Source organism: Meriones unguiculatus, chromosome 2 (assembly GCF_030254825.1).
Source record: "Meriones unguiculatus strain TT.TT164.6M chromosome 2, Bangor_MerUng_6.1, whole genome shotgun sequence".
NCBI classification, from domain to species: Eukaryota; Metazoa; Chordata; class Mammalia; order Rodentia; family Muridae; genus Meriones; species Meriones unguiculatus.
Genome location: NC_083350.1, coordinates 84,223,233 through 84,243,546, shown reverse-complemented (window position 1 = coordinate 84,243,546; position 20,314 = coordinate 84,223,233). Strand labels below are relative to the sequence as shown.

At 39.4% G+C, this 20,314-nt stretch overlaps 1 protein-coding gene across 9 annotated transcripts in view; it reads right to left on the bottom strand.

Moving 5' to 3' along the window:
- Ssbp2 (single stranded DNA binding protein 2) overlaps positions 1-20,314 on the bottom strand; it is a 281,368-nt gene that overhangs the window by 130,298 nt on the left and 130,756 nt on the right. For all 9 annotated transcript variants that reach the window (XM_060377758.1, XM_060377754.1, XM_060377756.1 and 6 more), the window contains one exon: positions 18,992-19,076. In XM_060377758.1, coding sequence (XP_060233741.1) covers positions 18,992-19,076 — 85 coding nt within the window. The remainder of the gene's footprint in view (positions 1-18,991; positions 19,077-20,314) is intronic.

Here is a 20,314-nt window from a genome sequence, read left to right as displayed (position 1 = left end):
AAGCACATATACACACAACCCATACAAAATAATAATAATAAAAATTCTCCAGGATACTCAGGCTATTTGTACGTGAGTTATAAAACATCATAATTAGACTTGCATCTATCCTCCATATTTCATTATGCATGTGAAAATAAATATTCCCACCTCCAAAAATACTATATATGAAAGACATTTAGCTTAGCACAAACTACAGTCTTGTTTTCATAATGGAGTTTCTATGCGCTGTGAGCTCAGTACTTACCATATGACTGGCTCTCTTTCAAGTAACTATGTGAATAAAAATGCAACCTAAATCTTAAAAGAAATACTTCAGTCAACCTGAACTTCATTGTAGTTATAAGTTCTAACTATAATTCCAACACGAAATGTTTTCTAAAAAATAAACTCATAATTTTAAGATATTCCAGGATAAAACAGAATGCAATAGCAGCAGTAATGAAGTTCTGTCTTAGGGAAGGCCTCAGAACTCGCTCAATTTTTTTTTTCCAGAGGCTTCTAAACAAGCCTCAAATAGCATCCCCTTGGTGTATAAGCTCAGTTTACCTGAGCATTAGGTTGAAGCCCTGGCTCTATTGGCTAGGAAAATCCAGCTTCTCAAAACAAAAGTAATTCCCCTTTGTTTGCAGCTGACATCTGTGATGCTAGTATAAATAAATTTCAAAGAAATACTAAAATTAAAATAATAAAATAGCAACATTTTTATGATATCCTTGCTTTAAATTTTTTCATAAGGGGGATACATATCTATTTTAATAATTTAAGAAACTTAATGACCAATAAATACTCATATCATACTCATGAAAATAATCTTCCAAAAGTACCTTTCTTGAGCCTAATGCAAATATCAATTTTTCTACTCAGCTTTCACCAGCAAAAAATGTAATATTTACTTTTCATTTTTAGAAGGCATATAGTAACACAAATTAGAATACAGAATCTCTAACGGTGACTGAAAATGTGGTAGTGAACACACATCAAATTGAAACTATCACTACTGTGGTTTAACATATATTCATGAAAATGAATGACTAGCAAACAGGAACAACTCTGAACATTAATTCATGAGCCATAAACATGGGTGCTACACATGTGCATCTTCCCATAACAGTAATAAGTGGCCATCTGGGCATCTGGAGATATGAATGCAGCTAGTAAAATGTTTGCTAGAATGCACAAAACCCTTGGTCCCCAGCACTGTATAAACTGTATAAACCTTGTTCAGAAGGCTTACATGCAGGTTTGGAATCGGGCTGACATTTTGCAAGCACATGCTTGCAAAATACTGGCTGGGCAAAAGGGAGGCAGGAGGGTCAGGAGTTCAAAGTCATGTCTTGGATTTGTAAGCCAGCCAAAGCAACACAAAACTCTTTCAAAAATCAAGCAAACAGAAGAAGACAAAAATGAATTAATACAATTTTCATACAGCTCTCATCTGAAATATGGCTGTCATTGTTGTCCTAATAGTTATCCAACTATGATGGATATATAAGATTACTGAAAATACAAACAGAAACTATTTTTTTCTTTTCTTTTCCTTTTTTAAACCATTTTCTTTCTTTCTTTCTTTTTTTTTTTGAGACAGGGTTTCTCTGTATAGCCCCGCCTCTCCTGGAACTTACTTTGTAGACCAGGCTAACCTGGAACTCAGAGATCCACCTGCCTCCCAAGTGCTTGGATTAAAGGCATGCATTACCACGCTTTTTTTGGCCTACAAAAACTATTTCTAAGAAAGAGTTTCTTAACCTTCTAGAAGATGGAGCATTTTGGTTCATATTTACCTACCAGATGTTCCTGTCATTTCTGCAAAGTCGACTTGTAGTTATTTTCTAGTCTCTTAATCACAAATTGTTTGCATAATTAGGGTTAATATACAAGACACTAAACAGAGCAATAGCTATGCTTGAAATTTTTAATATAATAATGATATATAACTATATTTCAATAGTTCCTATATTCAAAAACTAGTTTGATGCAGGTGAATTGCAGTAATTATATTATTGATACATCTAATTTCTTATACCTTCAAAATGTTCTGCATACAACATAGGTCTGGAGAGTTCAGCATAAATCAGTCAACTATCAACTCATCAACAAGTAGTAGGGTTTTTTGTTGTCGTTTGTTTGTTTTGTTTTTACCAGTGAGCACCACAACAGTTAAAACTTTGATCTGAAAATTTTTAAGCTTTGTCCAGAGGATTACTGAAGGTTTGTTTACCGTCAGATGGTAATACGTTACTTAGAAGTGTCTGAAATATACATGTTGCATTCAGAAAAATCAAAGAATTTACTAAATTTTTCACATTCAGAAAATAATTAATACATTTATAATATACTAGATAGTTCTAGGATAGGCAGCAAGTAAAATGAAATTATTTATCTCCCTTGTTAATATCAAGAAAGATTGTTTCCTATATAAGAATATATGAAAATTAAAAAAAAAAGAATATACACACTTTCCTATGTGAACCTGAGTCATACCATAGTGAGAGCACAAGAGAAAGCACGAGGCTGGAGACACCCTGTTCAGAAGGCGTACATGCAGGTTTGGAATCGGGCTGACATCGGGTCACTGGGACGGTAGGTGTCACTCAGAGGATGGTAAGGTGGCACACTACGCCTGGACTAGGCAGACAAGAGGGTCTGTTCCACTTTCCTTCTAGGACCTGACTCCTTGGTGTGGGTACCAAGACCAATGGCACACAGGCCGGGAGAGTTCAACACAAACCAGGCAATTATCAATTCAGCAACAAGCAGTAGGGTTTCTGCTGCTGTTTTGTTTGTGTGCTTTGTTTTTCAGGTGAGCAGCAGACCCAGGGTCATGCACGTCATCACAGTCCTCCTCCCATGTTGCAATGTGGTGTTTAAAACTGGAGGACATGACCCCATTGGCTTTCTTTCAATTTCCTCTATACTTTACCTCTTTCCTCCAGATTTATGCCCTTTACCTGTTTCTCCCTCTCTTCCTTTGTATTTGTTTATCTAATAAGCATAGCAGTCAATATGGTGGCTTCCCTGTTCTGAGTCCTTCTAGCAAACCACTGAAGATGGAGGTCCTGGAGGCCTCTGAAGCTGTTAGGGTATCAGTCTTGTACCCAATGCAACAATTTCATCCTTGTACATAAGTACATTGTTCTTATTCTTCTCGTTTCTCATTAGGGTTGTTTGAGGTTCTTAATAAGGGGGAGGTGAGCCAAAAGAAAAATGAATTATTCATTCTGATTCATTTAGCTCAGTGGTAGAGAACTTGCTTAAGACAGACAAGATTCTGTACTCATCCCCAGCACCAGAACAAGAAAAGCAGATTGAAACAGGAAAAAAAAAAAATGCTAAGTAGAATGTCAATATATAAACAGAACATCCATGACACAAGAAAACATGCCAAGGTATCCATGTGAGAAAAAAAGTGATAGTAGAAATGAAATCAATAGAGATGTACACTGGGAAAGGAGTGCAGGGGAAAGAGAGAGGGCCTGAAGCACCACATCTATGAACGCAATGGAGGCAGGAGCCACAGAGAACAGTATTTTCTGCCCTTGCCACCATGTACTTGCAGAATACACTGGTTTCTAATATCTGATGAAAACCAAATTACTGACACATTATGTCACATACCAGGTACCCTATACACAAAACTTGGCATGGAGCACTAACGTCAGTGACTCTCTATGTAAGTATTATTTTCCTTATTTCACATATAGGGAAAGAAACTCAGAACATAACTTGTCCACAATTATCACTAGATTGTAAAGATGGTGTTTGATCTTGGCTCTTAAAACATTAAAGCACGCACTCCATAATAACAGAGAGCATAATGTGCATGAGTCATTAAGAGGTTCCAAGATCCCTTGGGTCTGTTAGTGCACCGACCAGGCTTTGTATAACAAGGTTACAGAGAGTGAAGGTGACAAGTCTCTCATCTTATAGAGCACAGGGCAAGCACTAAGCAGACTTAAATGGGGGAGAGTTAGTACATGATCAGGATCTGCCTGCTCACAAAACAGCTATGTAGCAACTGAATTTCAAAGTTACAAATGAGTTAACTTCTGGAGAAAGTTCCTTTTAAATACCTAATGACAAGACAGGTGCGGTGTTGCATGCCTATACTCTCAGCACTCCAGGAGGCAGAGAATGTCTGTGAGTTCAAGGTCAGCCTGCTCTACAGAATGACCTAGGACAACCCAGTTCTATGCAGAGAAACCCTGTCTTGAAAACAAAAACAAAAACAAACAAACAAACAAAAACCACTTACACAATTAATATACTGGGAGAAAGAAGGATAGGAAGGAAAGAAGGGATGAACAGAGGGAAGATTTTTAAAAGTACATAAAAAAAATCAATCAGAGGCAAATAAGCTCTTACATGGGCAGTTAATAAAGAAAAATTAATGTAAAAAGATGTATTTTGCTAGAAGAAAATTCTGGACATAAAACAGGGATATCTATGAACTAGGACAGAAGAGGGTGAAATCAGAAGTTAGATAAGAAAAAACATGAAAAAACGAAAACCCAAGCCCTGACCAAGAACTATAAATATATATACATATATATGTCTTTCAGTAAAATGAAAACAGCCCATCCACCTTAATCTTGCTAAAAATAAATGTTACTATGGGTGAAAAGTAAAAAAAAAGAAAAAAAAAACAGTCATTAAGTCATCATTTCTATGCAGCCCTGTTCTTCAAAGATGCTTTCTATCTGTGCCACCCACAGCTTTCAGCAATCTTAAGAGTCTTAAAATCCCCTTCTAAAGAAAGTTGGAGGGAGGTCCATAAGATAAGTGATGAATCCAGAATAAAAAAGAATTGGCATTAGAAGAAGGAGAAAACAGGAAATAAGACAGGAGCCTACCACAGAGGGTCTCTGAAAGACTCTACCCAGCAGTGTGTCAAAGCAGATGCTGAGATTCACAGCCAAACTTTTGGCAGAATGCAGGGAATCTTAAGAAAGAAGGGTGAGATAGTAAGACCTGGAGAGGACGGGAGCTCCACAAGGAGAGCAACAGAAGCAAAAAATCTGGGCCTAGAGGTCTTTCTGAGACTGATACTCCAACCAAGGACCATTTAAGGATATAACCTAGAACTGCCCCTCAGATGTAGCCCATGCAGCTCAGTCTCCCAGTGGGTTCCCTAGTAAAGGGAACAGGAACTGTCTTTGACATGAACTCAGTGTCTGGCTCGTGGATCACCTCCCCCTGAGAGGGGAGCAGCCTAAACAAGCCACAGAGGAGGACAATGCAGCCAGTCCTGAAGAGACCTGATTGGCTAGGGTCAGAAGGAAAGAGAGAGGTCCTCCCCTGTCAGTGGACTGAGGCAGAAGCATGGGAGGAGATGAGGGAGGAAGGGTAGGATTGGGAGGGAGTCAGGGAGGGGGCTACAGCTGGGATACAATGTGAATAAACTGTAATTAATATAAAAACTATATTTTAAAATAAAATTAAAAAAAAAAGAATTGACACCAGTCGGCTGGTGGTTCTAGAATGAACTGAACATGCATGAAGTCCTGGGTTCAGTTTCAGGAACCAAAAACTAAGGGCTTCCTTTCCCCATCAGTGTGGGATTTTCAACAAGTATCTCATGAAATACTTTGGATCCATATATTTGCAATAGGGGAAAAGATTAGAAAGAATTACCAGGCTCTCAGCAAAGAGTTCTAAAAGGAGAATCCACAGTTCCTACTGTGTCTTTCTTTCTATACCCTTCTCTCTTGGTTTGTTTCCTTCAATACATGCTGAACACTAATGGCTGACAGAACATTTAAAAATATGAAATCTGATTACATTACATGCATGGAACACAAAATCCAAACTAACTACAATTTGACCTCAGGGAATTAAAAAACCTAATTGTTTCTTTCTTTGCCGAGGCTGTAGTACAGACTACTCCTCCTAGCTCTCAGGAGACATGAACAAAAGGAGTACTTCAGGAACAGGCTGGACAATGCCACACAATGCTGTGTCTTAGCAATAAGTTATTGAGTCTCGAAACTCTCCTGCTAGCTCACCTCTCTCAGGATTCTCTCTTACAACTTTTGCTCTTGCCCTACTAATATATATGAAAATTCTCTTAAATATGCTAGTCTTTCTTCTACATTGGTTTATAAAAGATACTTTTCCCTTTAAGCCAGAGTCTATTTTTGTTTCTTAATTAAATATATATATATTACATACATAAGTAATATGTTTATGTAAAACCCTCCCATTAAAGTACAAAGACTGTATTCTCCTCTACCGCAGTGCCAAGCACTCACCCGTCTAGCGAGTGTGAGCAAGGTCCACCTGAGATCTTCCAGCAGTACAGCACCTACAGTAAGCTCAGAGTTAGCTCAGAGTTAGCGCAGAGACCCATCAGACCACCTACCAGGAAGCTGAGCATCTGTCAGGGACCACTGGGAAAGAGGATGGATGTTCAGCCTCCCTCTCCCAGGCCAGAAAAACATGCTGATAGCCAACCACAGGTGCTTGAATCTCTAGTCAAGGCTCAGCGCAGAGTACAGGGGTACTGGTCTTCCTTCCTTCAGCTCTGAAAGGAGCAGGCTTTCCCGACGCCTATTTTTAAGAATACAGCTTTAACTACAACAGAAGGATCACAAGCATTTGTTTAGAAGTCTGGCTTTCAAGAGATTTGGAAATGTCACATGTTACTTTTCACTTCTGGGAGGAATCGCAGGTTTTTGCTGCTGTTTGCTTAGAAACAGTCTTGGTCCGTTGATTTGGCAGTGGAGGGAGAATCAGTGATTGGATGTCTGTGGTAAAATCTGAGATCTCTTCCTCTTCAGAGTTATGTGCCTCGAGTCTCCTACCTCATCAGAGGCCAGGCCAGCTCCCTGAACCCCAGACGACCTGGAGCCAGATCAGAGGTCACACACATTGACAGAGCTCTAGCCCAGAACCTAGGCAGAAAAGCCCTGCTTGACCAGAGGCCATCCAGACCATCAGATCAGAAATCCAGCCCCCAACTTGGATGTATATACTCTATTCAACCACAGGCCACTCAAGCAAAGAGAACAGAGAGAAAACAGAAATCAAGGCACAAAACTCCCACCCAACAAAGACAAGCACAGAAATCAGCGCCTAGATCTACAATCACCCTAAACCCAGATGTCTAGATACCAGTGTCAGAACACAACCAACAACAGCCAGGGCAATATGGCACCACCAGAACCAAGACATCCTGTGACTGTTCCAACACAGCTGAAGCACAGAACAATCAATCAATCAATTAAAGATAAAACCTTCAGACCAACTTTATGACAATAAAAGCGGTCCTTAAAGAGGAAAGGAATATAAATCCCTTAAAGAATGGAGGAAAATATTGAAAAATTGAAGGAAATAAATAAATACATCCCTCAAAGAAAATGTTAAATCTAAAAAGCCTTCCTGACATGAAACATCCAGGAAACTTGGACACTATGAAAAGACCAAACCCAAGAATAATAAGAATAGAAGAAGATTCCCACCTCAAAGTCCCAGGACATACTTTTAACAAAATCATAGAAGACAATTTTCCTAACCTAAGGAAGGAGATGCCTGTAAAGGAACAAGAAACTTACAGAACTTCCAAAAAGATTGGACCAGAAAAGAAAGTCCCTTACCACATAATAATCAAAACACGAAATGTACAGAACAAAGACAGACTATTAAAAGCTGCAAGGGAAAAAGGCCAGGCAACATATAAAGGCATGCCTATTAGGGTTACACTGGGCATCTCTTTTCTTTTTTCTTTTTCTTTCTTTTTCTTTTTCTTTTTCTTTTTCTTTCTCTTTTTCTGTTTTGTCTTGTTTTTCGAGACAGGGTTTCTCTTGGCTGTCCTGGACTCATTTCACTTTGTAGACCACGCTAGCCTTGAACTTACAGTGATCCACCTGCCTCTGCCTCCTGAGTGCTGGGACTAAAGGCGTGTACCATCATGCCTGGCTTACACTAGACATCTCAATGGAGACTCTAAAGCCAGAGGGTCTGGACAGATGTGCTCCAGACTCTAAGAACCACAGACGGCAGCAAAGACTATTATACTCAAGCAAAACTTTTGAGCATAGGTGGAGAAAACAAGATATTCCATGATGAATTTAAACATATCTAGCCACAAATCCAGCCCTACAAAGGGTACTGGAAGGAAAACTTCAACCCAAGGAGGTTAACTACACTAACAAATACAAAGGCAATAAATAATCTCACACTAGCAAAACCCAATAAAAGAAAACACACAGAAACATATCACCACCACCAACAACAACAACAATAAAATAACAGGAATAAATAACCATTGGTCCTTGATAGTTTCAGTATCCCAATAAAAAGACACAGACTAACAGAATGAATGAGAATATAGGATTCATCATTCTGCTGCATCCAAAAACCATACCTCAACATCAATGATTACCTGAGAATAAAAGTCTGAGAAAAGATTTTCCAAGCACACGGAACTGATCTACCTCAAGAACCAGCCATACCACTCCTGGGCATATACCCAAAGATGCTCAAACCATGTTCATAGCAGCTTTATTCACAATAGCCAGAAACTGGAAACAACCTAGATGTCCCTTAACCAAAAAATTATGAAAAAAAAAAAAGTGGTACATTTACACAATGGAATATTATTCAGCTGTTAAAAAAAATCATGAAATTTGCTGGCAATTGGATGGAAATTAGAAAAGCTCATCCTGAGTGAGATAACCCACACTCAGAAAGACAAACATGGTATGTTCTCACTTATAAGTGGATATTAGCTGAAAAGTCAAGGATAATCAATGATACAGTCAACAGACCCAGAGAAGCTAAGTGACAAGGAGGGCTTAAGTGGGGACTTAAGGATCTCCTTGGGAAGGGGAAAAAGATTTCAAGCGTGATCTGACGTGGATGGAGATGGGAACATAGGAATTGGGTGATGGGGGATGCAGGAAGAGAATACTGGGAAAGATGACTGAAATTGGGGGCCATTTCAGAGGTGAAGTGTAATCCAAGTGCAATGGAAACCAAGAGGGTGACACTAGCGAAGACTCCTAACATTGGGAAACACAAAACCTGAACAAGCCATCCTCTGTAACCAGGCAAAGTCTCAAGTGAGGGATTGGGACCCAGCCACAAAACCTCCAACCTACAGTTTGTCATGCGGGCAGGACATTCTGGGACTAGAGTGTAGATAAATCATCATCAGAAACTGAAGAGACTTCATCCAGCAACTGGCAGAAGCAGATGCAGAATCCCATGGCGCAGTATTAGGTGGAGCTTGGGCAGTGCTTTGGAGGAGGAGGAGGAGGAGGAGGAGGAGGAGGAGGAGGAGGAGGAGGAGGAGGAGGAGGAGGAGGAAAGACTGAAGGAGCCAGAGGGATCCGGGACACTACAAGAACACAGCCTACAGAATCAGCAGACAGGGATTCAAGTGGGCTCAGAGACCAGGGTGCCTGTAAGGCTCTGGCCTAGGTCCTCTGCACATCTGTTAGGGTTGTGAGCTTGGTGTTCCTAACAACTAGAGCAGGGGCTGTCTCTGACTCTGTGGCCTGCTTTAGGGACCCTTTTCCTCCTACTGGGTTGCTTATTCAGCCTTGATGAGAGAGTATCTGCATGGTCTTATGGTAGCATGTTATGCTGTGTTTGGTTGATGCCCCTGGGAGTCCTGCTCTTGTCTGAGGGGAGGGGGAGGGAGAGTGGGTCTTGGGAGGTGGGGAAGAATATGTGCCCCGTCTAGAACGAGTTTGTAGTTACCCAGCTGGCTCCAGAGGCTTCCTCCTGAAACCAAGCAGGACACCTATAACCTTCTGCAGTAATCTGCACATGTGCACTTCGTGCTCACTTCTTTCTGGGTATTATGGAGCGTGGGGACATGCAGAGAGGGATGGGGCTTCCAGTGTTCTGCACTTCCTAAGCTTAACAAATTCTCAACAGCTCCTCTGCACAGCCTTCTGTTCTCTGCTCAGCCTCCAGTGTCCCCACAGAATGCTGTCCACTTTTCTCTGAGAGCAGGCGCTGCTGTGACCAACTGGTGAAGTGTTCCCTAGGAAGGGAAGATCCTCAGGGCCTGGAGTTCTGTTTCCATGTTATCTTCTTAGCACTTACTACTATGCTTTGAAACCTCAATAAACAGACTTTTAATTAAGAAAAAAAAAGTAAAAAACAGATTTGCGATGGCACAAACTGTGTTAAGTAAGAGATGTATAGAGTCAGTGTTGGATGAGTGCGCTGCAGCCCAGCCGTCAGATGCTCCCGTGACCACAAGCATGCACCGCATGTACTTCAGGCCCAAAACATTAACAATGTGGTTTCTTTTGCTCACATTTTAGTTACAAAAGAAGATTCACACCAACCTTCTATAATGGTTTTGACATTGTTTATATAATTCAGAATTACTGGAAAGAATTCCTGTAAGGAAGAACTGCACACATAAGAAAAACAGGAAAAGATAAAAGCCACAAATAACTTGATAATCAACTTTTGAAACACAAACTTTTTAAATAAAAATACTAAATTCTATAACAAGTTATTTTGCTCATTTTTCTTAACAACAAATAAGCAAAATAAATAAATAGCAACAAAATAGTAAAATGAATAAATATCAGAGCAGTCAGGAAAGCCTCCTTTCTTTAATAAATGGTTCCCTTGTGACGTCCACGGTTAATTTGGACTGAATGTTCTTAACAGCAGAGAATAAAAACAATTGTGTATTCAGCACAGAAGTAAAGGGTTCCTCACTCTGACCTAAACACCTAAGGACGTGCAGATGAAGCACCTACCCTGTGAACCACCCCTGCACAGAGATGAAAAACAAGACCTACACTGAAAGCAGCCTTTACTAATGTAATCATTCTTTACTTTATTAACAGATAAATCCTGAATTCAGAAAAAGCAATCATTATACACTTTAGTATAAATCTGGCGTTGACTAATAACAGACTAACGAGGCAGCTGTAGACATTAAAAAAGCCACAGTAGGTATACTTGCTCTGTCTGTTGATGGGTAGGTAGATTTGAAAATATAACCTATGATAAACGTCACATCAGCTTAAATACATATACTGAAGTACACGTAAGCATACAATTTCCAATAAAACATTAGACTATTTCAAGGTTAACATTCCAGTATAATTATTATATTAGTATTTTGTAAGGTGTTAGTATGAGGGCAAATTTTTGAAATGGTATGAGATCTGTTAATATTTCTTGCAACTATTTCTGAATCCCATTCCAAAGCAAAACATACTTTCTCCTTCTCCAGGACTACAGGTCACTTCCTAACTAAACATCCATCCTGCTGGGGATGATGATGTCTGCTTTAATCTCAGCACTCTGGAGGCAGAGTCAGGAAGATCTCTGTAAGTCTGAGGCCAGCCTGGCCTATAACAGCCAGTTCCAGGACAGCTGGGGACTACATAGAGAAATCCTGTCTCAGGAAAAAAAAAATTTTAAAAACATGAATCCAAAGTCAGAGCCAAATAAATAAATAAAGCTGAGATGCAAATGAAGCTCTTTTTTTAATTTATTTATTTCTATTTTATGTACACTGGTGTTTTGCCTGCATGTCTGTGTAAGGGTGTTGGATTCTGGAATTACAGACAGTAGTGAGCTGCTATGTGGGTGCTGGGAATTGAACACCAGTCCTCTAGAAGAGCAGCCAGTGTTCTTAACCAGTGAGCCATCTCTCCAGCCCTGTAAAGTTCTTAATCTATACTTGAGCTCTTTTTTGCTTAAACTAAACAGCCATGACTAAAAAGCATCAATATCAAGCCTTCAGTACACCAGAAATGCCTAAATAACTCAGAAAAAAAATCAACAAAATCAATAGATATTCTCATTCAAAGCCTTAGGAAGAGTAAGGAATGGCATGGAATGTGAATGGTCAGTAATTATTCTGATATGCAGTAGGGTGGACCTACTGATAGCATGTAGCCTGGACCTACAGCCTGATCTTTAACACAAATTGTGCCCTGTATTTTGAGAGGGATAATTCCAAGAAGATACAGCCACAGAGCAAGTGTCCCAGTGGGAAGGATGGAAGCACAGGGCCCTTCCTGACTCAGGGTCATTAACATTCTAGTAATTATAAGAGAATCATTAAAAGTTAGCTTAGAGAAGTCTGGCATCAGATTTTCTGGATGATGGAATGACAAAACCACAATATAGAGAGCATGTATCTTTATCTTTAGAAATATCACTGCCTTTATCTTTAGAAAATGTAAGAACATACAACTGATATTAAAGGCCAAGCTCAACATGACAACCAGTAAGGCTACTCCTAACAATTATTCTAATGTGATAATAGTATGTATTTAAAAACGAGTATCACATCTCGTTGAGCTGGGAATAGAATTCTGTGGTAGGATGATTGCTTACCATGAGGGAGGACATGGTTTCAATTCCTGGCATTTAAACATAAAAATACACACACACACACACACACACACACACACACACATACACACACACACCCTCAAAAAGCCTAAAAGAGTAGAAAATTGCAACAATTATTCATTATTGGAGTCTCTTTGGATAAAAATGATAAGACTATCTGAGTCTTGCAACGTTTATGCTAGCTAAACTTTCTAAATTTGGTCTATGGCTTCTACTCTATTATTATATCTATTTGGCAAAATATAATGAGCACATACAAAAAAGATAATGTTTTTCTAATATAACAGCTTAGTGTTGCCATATGATTTACAGGTAGTCTGAACTCGAAAATGAACCTATTTATCATTCCAAATATTGTATGAGCAGGAAACATTGTATTACTTTAACTCTGTGTGTATTAAAAAACAGAAATGCGAAAACACCTTACTTTAGTGGTTTGAACACACAACAAATTGATAATATTAAAAGCCAGTCTCACATTTCTATGCCAAAAAGGGAATCAACTGAGAGAAGATAAAGGTCTCTACCAAAGAGGCAGAATTTGAACTGATCTGAAGGACTAGAGCAAACTCGCCTCTTCCCACGGGAGGGTAAGTGGGAAGGGACAGATCAGGAAATATGCTGAAGATAATAAAATGAGTATCTGCATACTAGGCAAATGTTCTATCAATGAGCTACACCCAAAGCCTCTGTTTCATTGCCTTAAAAAGAGAGTTTACTGAGGCCCACTGGAACTTATAAAATGTTGATGACTAGTTAAATACAACTTGATTTTGAAAAGAATCCATTATTGACCAAGAAGCCATTGGAAGAACACGTGGGCATCTAAGAAGGTCTGTAGCCACTTTTATTTTGAAAGTGAGTACAAGGCCAACAGATCTTTGGATGTGCACTGACAGAGAGGTGCGCATCTTTACACAGGACAGTCTAGGTGCTGCCTGGCTAACCGTGAGTATGAAAACGCACAAAGTTCTCTAAGCAACATCTGTTCTTAAAAACTCAAAGATGTTGATGAGATAAGCCTGAATATTCTAGAAGAACACAAACATGTAGCTGCTCCTGAGTTTCTCAGGGAGCCCAGGAAATGAACAATCTCATGAGAAACTAATCATTAAAGGCTTCTGAACAGGTCTGTGACATTCAATTTTTTTTTTCTTCCTTGACATATCATTATATGGCCAGCTCCAAATACTTTACCTTCTCTAAAGTAATGATAATGAAGGGGATTGGAGTGAGATAGAAATAAGCAGCCAGGCATGGTGGCGCACACCTTTAATCCCTGCACTCAGGAGGCAGAGGCAGGAGGATATCAGTGAGTTTGAGGCCAGGCTGGTCTACAAAGCATGTTCCAGTTCCAGGACAGTTATCCTGAGAAATTGTGCCTCAAAGGAGAAAAAGAAAAAAATCAAGCACAAGCGGGGGAAAGTAATAATGAAAGTGCTCTGGTGCACCCTCTCTTGCAAGTTGTGGAGGACACGGTTTGTTTGGCTCACGTATCCCATGTCACGGTGCACTTGAGGAACACAGGGCACGAACTCAAAACAGAAACCTAGAGACAAGAACTGATGCAAAGTTCATGGAGAAATGATGCTTACTCTACCTGCTTTCTTACAGCACCCAGGACCACTTTCTCAGTGCCTAACCACAGTGGGCCATCTGACACCATCAGTCATCAGTTAAGAATATGCTCCACACATATGCCTACACGCCAATCTGACAGAGGTATTTTCTCAACTGAACTTTCCTTCTCCTAGATCACTTTTGGCTTATGCCAAGTTGAAAGAAAAGAAAAGAAGAACAGAGGGGAGGAGGGGAGGGGAGGGAAGGGGAGGGAAGTATAGAAAGAAAAGAGAAGAGAAACAAAAAGAGAAAAAAGGAAGGAAGGAAGGAAGGAAGGAAAGAAGGGAGGGAGGGAGGGAGGGAGGGAGGGAGGGAGGGAGGGAGGGAGGGAGGAAGGAAGGAAGGAAGGAAGGAAGGAAGGAAGGAAGGAAGGAAGGAAGGAAGGAAGGAAACAGAAGTAATATACACTGTTACAATGTTCCTATGGCAGAATGGACATTATTTCAGGTATTCTTGCCTTCAACAATTTATATTGAGTATAAATTAAATAAGGAAAAACAAAATAGAACATGATGTATATTTTTAGTTTTTAAGTGTGCTTATGTCCCTAAGGAATATATTCTAAAAGCTAATAATATGCTTTGTCTATGAATCTGTTCATAATTTACATTTTTACGCTGTTCTTTATTTAACTGACAGTTTAATATATGCTTCCTAAAACAGTTGCAAAGAAGAAAGATTGCTAATATACTGAGATCTTGCTACCTATTATTCCAAGGTTCAAAACAAGCCATTTGGGTGCATTTCATTTCCTCCAATATTTGAATCTCTCCTGCTCCATGTAATACATGACTTCTTTGAAACGAAAGCTGGAGCCTATAGAAACCACTCAGGCACTGATACAGTTTGAAGCTTACAGCTTGCTTCATTAACCTTCTGAAGGTCAAGGGACCCAAGGCCTAACATACACAAACCATTTGTATTAGTGCTCTGAGATACAGAACCCCTGGGAGCACCCTGACACGGGGACAGTCTGAGAGCTGCGCAACGGGACACGCAGCTGTGGCGCTGACTTATCAGCGTCCCGCACTGACTTGTATCACTACCCATCTGACTGAGTGATATTCTTTCCTGAAATCTCAGCATTTTTCTTAAATTTCCCTCCCCAGGCCTCAGTGTTTCTCATTAAATTGTTCCATTATTACAGCTTAACTCATCTTCTGTATGATCTTTTCAGTTTGGCAATTCTGATCATGGTATCACAAATTTCAGCTCCTAACTACAAATACTGTGTAAATGTGGCTGTTTGTTTCTGTGTGTGTATGCATGTGTATATGTGTGTGTGTATCTGTACCTCTCTCTCTGTGTGCGTGTGTGTGTGTCTGTCTGTCTGTCTCTCTGTGTGTGTGTGTGTGAGAGAGAGAGAGAGAAAGAGAGAGAGAAAAGAGAGAGAGAGACCTGTTTTATCAATTTACTGTTTAATTTCAAAGTCTTTCACAGCATCCTAATTCAGGGCTTTAACCTTTCCAAGACCATCAGAACAGCTTCCTTGCAGTACTATCCCTAGTTCTTTCTTTGGTTCCTCTTTATCTGAGCCCTGGATCAACTACCTTAAACTACTGCTACAGTTTTAATATTCTTAAAAATAACTCCATGTTTCAGGCAGAAATTTTACTACCTATACTTAGAAACACACTTCATGACCTGAGTGTGGTTCCCAGCACTGTGTGTGTGTGTGTGTGTGTGTGTGTGTGTGTGTGTGTGGTATCTCACAATGGCTTGTAAATTCATCTCCAGGGTGTTTGACATCCCCCTGGCACCTGTACACACATGGCACATGCATACACAAGTAAATCTTTAAAACAAGAAACTAATCCCACAGTGTGTGTGGAAAGAGCTGCCCTACTGCTCATCACAGAGGCTTTGTAGGAAATGCTGAACTCACTTAGAGACTGACTTTCCAAACAACAGGTAGATAAGAGCAAGTGCCTCACATTGCCACAGCTGTGACGATCATCCTTGCGTTCACATGGGCTTCTTGAGTGTCTATAATTATAATTGTTGTGTTTTTAGAAACTCATTTATTTTCTTAACTTGATTATAGACACTTTCACCAGTATTTCCAGATTCTTGTATAGTACACTTCCTGAAACAGATTAGTACAGTTTATGTCTTGTGTATACAAGGAGCTTGAAAGACTTGGGGCAGAAGAGGGGCAAGGACGAGCAGAGTGATCTTGCTAACATTCTAATAGGTCATGGTTTTTAGAGCCTATTATTCAATCATTTCATATTATAATTAATGTTTTTTGATGATTTATGGTAGTTCCCAAGGAAGCATTCTGAATTATATTTTCTCTTCAATGTCTAAATTCTTTAGAGTAAACAAATTTGTTTCTTGACTCTAGAATAAACTTACTTGTATCTGTAAATTGCCAGGTGATTAAAATCTACCTCATCTTTTCTTAGCTTTTATCTACCTGATTGAAGTAAAATGATCCTACTTTTAAAAATGAAATGATAAAAGCTTAAAAAGGTAAATAATGAATATTACCCTCTAAAATGCTAATTATCTTCTCAAATTTTGGGTCATTTATCTCTTTAGGTTTTGCTTACATAATTTGTGTAATTTACACATATATATAGTGCTTACGAATGTTATATCCAGGAGAGTTCCTTAAAACCATTTTTACTTTTTGGTAAGTTTTTATTTCTCTTCTTAAAATGGACAATTAAAATTTTTGTCAAAATGAAATATGAACTTCAATGGAGACATGTTTTTCTGCAACCACAAGTAGGCATTTAATGTTTCTCATGAAAATTATCTTTGGCTTTGAATGGGTAGGTACATATTAAAAGAAATCTATAAACTCAGTAAATATAATTTTGAAACATTATTTATGCTAAAACACCTTACTGTGTCATTTTTGACATACAAACAGCCCTAGATGGGCATGTCCGCTTACAGTGTTCTCACAGGCAATGCCTAATCTTCCTCATTACCTGCAAAGATTTCTCCCACTTCCTTTCCTCCACTGCACTCAGAGCAAGCACTTATGTAAGGTGCACACTTGGGCAGTCTATGTATGAGCTGCAGTGTCATTAGTTACTGTGCCTGACAGTGCATCTCTCGTCCTTCTGTGGGGACAGGACTGAAGTGGTCTGTGCTTGTCACCGTCTCTCCTGGGATGGTGCCGCTCACAGTCAGAGCGACTCTCCAGCTTTGTTAAAACTATAGAAATGCCATTACGAACGTGCACTCGGATGTATCACTGAGGTGTATTCTCACTCCAGGTCAGTTGGCAGTCAACAACTACTTCAGATGCTTCCATTAATGGCTTTACAGTTCAAAAATATCATAAAAAGTACTTATTTAGAGACTGCTTACTTAGCAGAACCTAGTCATTTCATTAGGTAAGAAACTCAATACCCATCGAGACGAAGGCCATCGGGAAACACATGAACGAAGTGTGCCATATTTAGGAAGGCTCAGGGTCTCCAGGCCAGTTTCAGACCAGTGACTCCTCTCAGTGACTGAGCCATCTCTCTGGTCCCAATGAGTTTCTTAAACTATAAACTGAGACGTTAAATTTTCTTTAGTAACAGAGAACTGGCTCTTTCTAATGCCTTCCAGTTGTAAAAACTAGAAGGCAGGTTTACAACTTAACGGTAACACCAGCCTCTGCATGTGTCTCCATTGGTGTGAGGAACAGAAGAGATGAAGGATCCAACTCTATGCAGATTCCTTGGAATCTTCATGGTTGAAGCATTGTTCTCCTTTCTGTCTCTGCACAAGTGTAAAAGGCTAAACAACACCATTGAGGTAAACACTGTGTTCGGAGCCCTGATGATTTGCCTATTTCTCCCTTTCCCTTTGTGCTCAGCAACAGATGTCCCCTCTCCTCATCCCAGGAGCTGAGGAGGCAACCAGTACCAGATAAAGCGGCCACAACAAGCCATCAGCCAGGCACAGGCGCAGCCACATAGCCAACAGCCTAACCTCCCCCACCCGCACACGCCCCCACCACTGTCTTAGGGCTTCTGCGTTTTCTAGACAAGCCTCTTAGTTGTTAACTGATTTTTTTTTCTTGTAGAAGAACAAAGCATGTTTCTCCTTTGAGACCTGCTTCTCATCTTTAAAGATTTTTGCACAGAATGATGTTTCACTCTACCATCAGGACATGTATCCATCTGGTTACGTTAAGCATGTGCCATAGGTATTTGTGAGGCTTCAGACTCGACTAGTTTCAGAAAAGTAAGGCAGAATTTCCTCCATCCCAGGTTCAATCACTATTTCTTCTCTGGTCAGCTCTACAAGGAGATCCCTCATGGGACTAGCTTATATATAACTTTTCCCTAAAGAATTTTTCCTTCGATATAACTTGTTCTAAAGTGGGATTAGTATTTATAAAGAATGCTTAAGCCTAGAGAAGTCTGCTGCCTTTCTTTAAGATTTTTAATAAAGTATATTTTTATTTTGCCTGGAATATTTTGGTCTCTTCTTTAATATTTAATTCCAATAAATTATATTTGAGGAAAAGAATTCTGGAGAAGTAGTAAAAGAAGTAGTCTTTATTTTTAATTCAGTAGTTTTTGTCTTCTGTGCAAAAGAGCTTATCATTTACATGAAGCTTAAGATAAATTTTTAAATAAAGAAGTGCTGTTTCATTTATATACATCTGAAATTTCATGAGCTGAGTATGTAGCTTAGTAGTGGAGTACCTGCCTACCATGTGTGAGGCCCTGGGGTTGATCTCCAGCATCTCCTCCCCACCCTCCACCCCACCAAAGAGACAACTCAGACAGACTGTGATTACAAGATTGCAAACACATGACTGCACAGATCTGAGATTTTACAAGTCATACGTGCCTAATGACAAGTACCTTTCATAATTAGGATTTATTCCTACTCTCTAAGTTTCCACAAAATCAAACATCATTTTCTATGGACCTTTTAAACTAGCAGCCATTTTTTTTTTATGATATAAAAGTACCATGGGAATAAGTTAAACATTTTTTAAGAGCAGTGGTTAGAAAAAAAAAAAACTGGCAATGAAATTTTGTTTTCAAAGTGTATGTTCTCTTACATAATCATGGAAGGCTTTTGCTTCACTTGAGTGTTCACACGTCTCCCGTCTCTCTGGAGCTGCACAGTAGAGATCCCAAAATACACTGAAAAGTAATCACGGAACATTGAAAACTCATTAATATGATACGATGAGAAACCACAAGTCAACAAACATAAGACACTTAACTCTTTATAAACTCTTCTTCAGGACAGGTATTACTCTGAAAGATTTAAGTTCAGACAGGTTTCTTCATGACGTAACTTCATTTTACCTAAACATTTTTCTAAACTGTTAAGCATTGTCTTAAAAGGATAAAGTAATTTTAAAACAATGTGACTTTGGCTGGTCCTGAGGATTAGACTCTTATGAATAAGTTGTTAGAAACCTTCATTCTTATAACTGGCTGTTCACACGACTGACAATTAGCTGAAACAATGCTTCAGTCAAGGCTCCCAGGAGAATAAAAATATAAACGATGTCCTGCTATAATTAATAATAAAAAAGTCATTCCTTTTTGCAAGGCAATCTTATTGCTCGGCTCACAGGCCACTACCATAACCAGCACATCACACTAATCAAATGAGATTTTTTCTTAAAATCTCTGATTTTCCTTTTTCAATTACCAAAATAGGTTAATAACTTTGAAAATACAACAAACATCCCAACTCCTTTACTGCTCTAATTCAAAAATTATACAGAAAGAAAAAAGAGAAAGAGAGAAAAAAGCAAGAGGAAAGAAGAGGCCCTGGTCATCCTTCCAGCTGTCTCCAGCCCTGAGCATGTGCACAGTGTGGGCAGCTGTGAGGGCCGCTTACGAACAAAGGTCCCTTAAGTCATTTTATGCCACTTTTCTACACCCACAAAGTAAAGGCACACTAACTCAAATAGCCACACCCAGCCTGCTGCAGCCTACCTGCAGCGAAAGACCCAGAGGAACTTGTCTTAACTGCTCAGAAACAATCTTCTCTTCCTCATGGTTTGACTTTTGAGATTAAATCATACAATACAAACACATGTCTGCTGTACAGCAAGGATGCATTACGTATCAAACTAGTCTGTGTGAGGGCATAGGGGTAACCTCTGACCTTTGAAGCCTCACTGAGTCTGCCTGGTCCTTCCAACAGAAGAACACTGTGAGCCGTGTAATGCAGACTATCAATGCAGCAGGGCTGCCTTTGAGAAGATGGCCCAAACCACTGAGCGCTGTCGCCATTCAGTGCCTCACGAATGGTCCCTTTTCAATTAAGAGAAAATGCTATTTTTCCGACTTATTAAAATCGTACAATAGAAGAAAAAAGTAAGTTAATTTCTAATATCAGAGATCAGACCTCTACTCTTGCC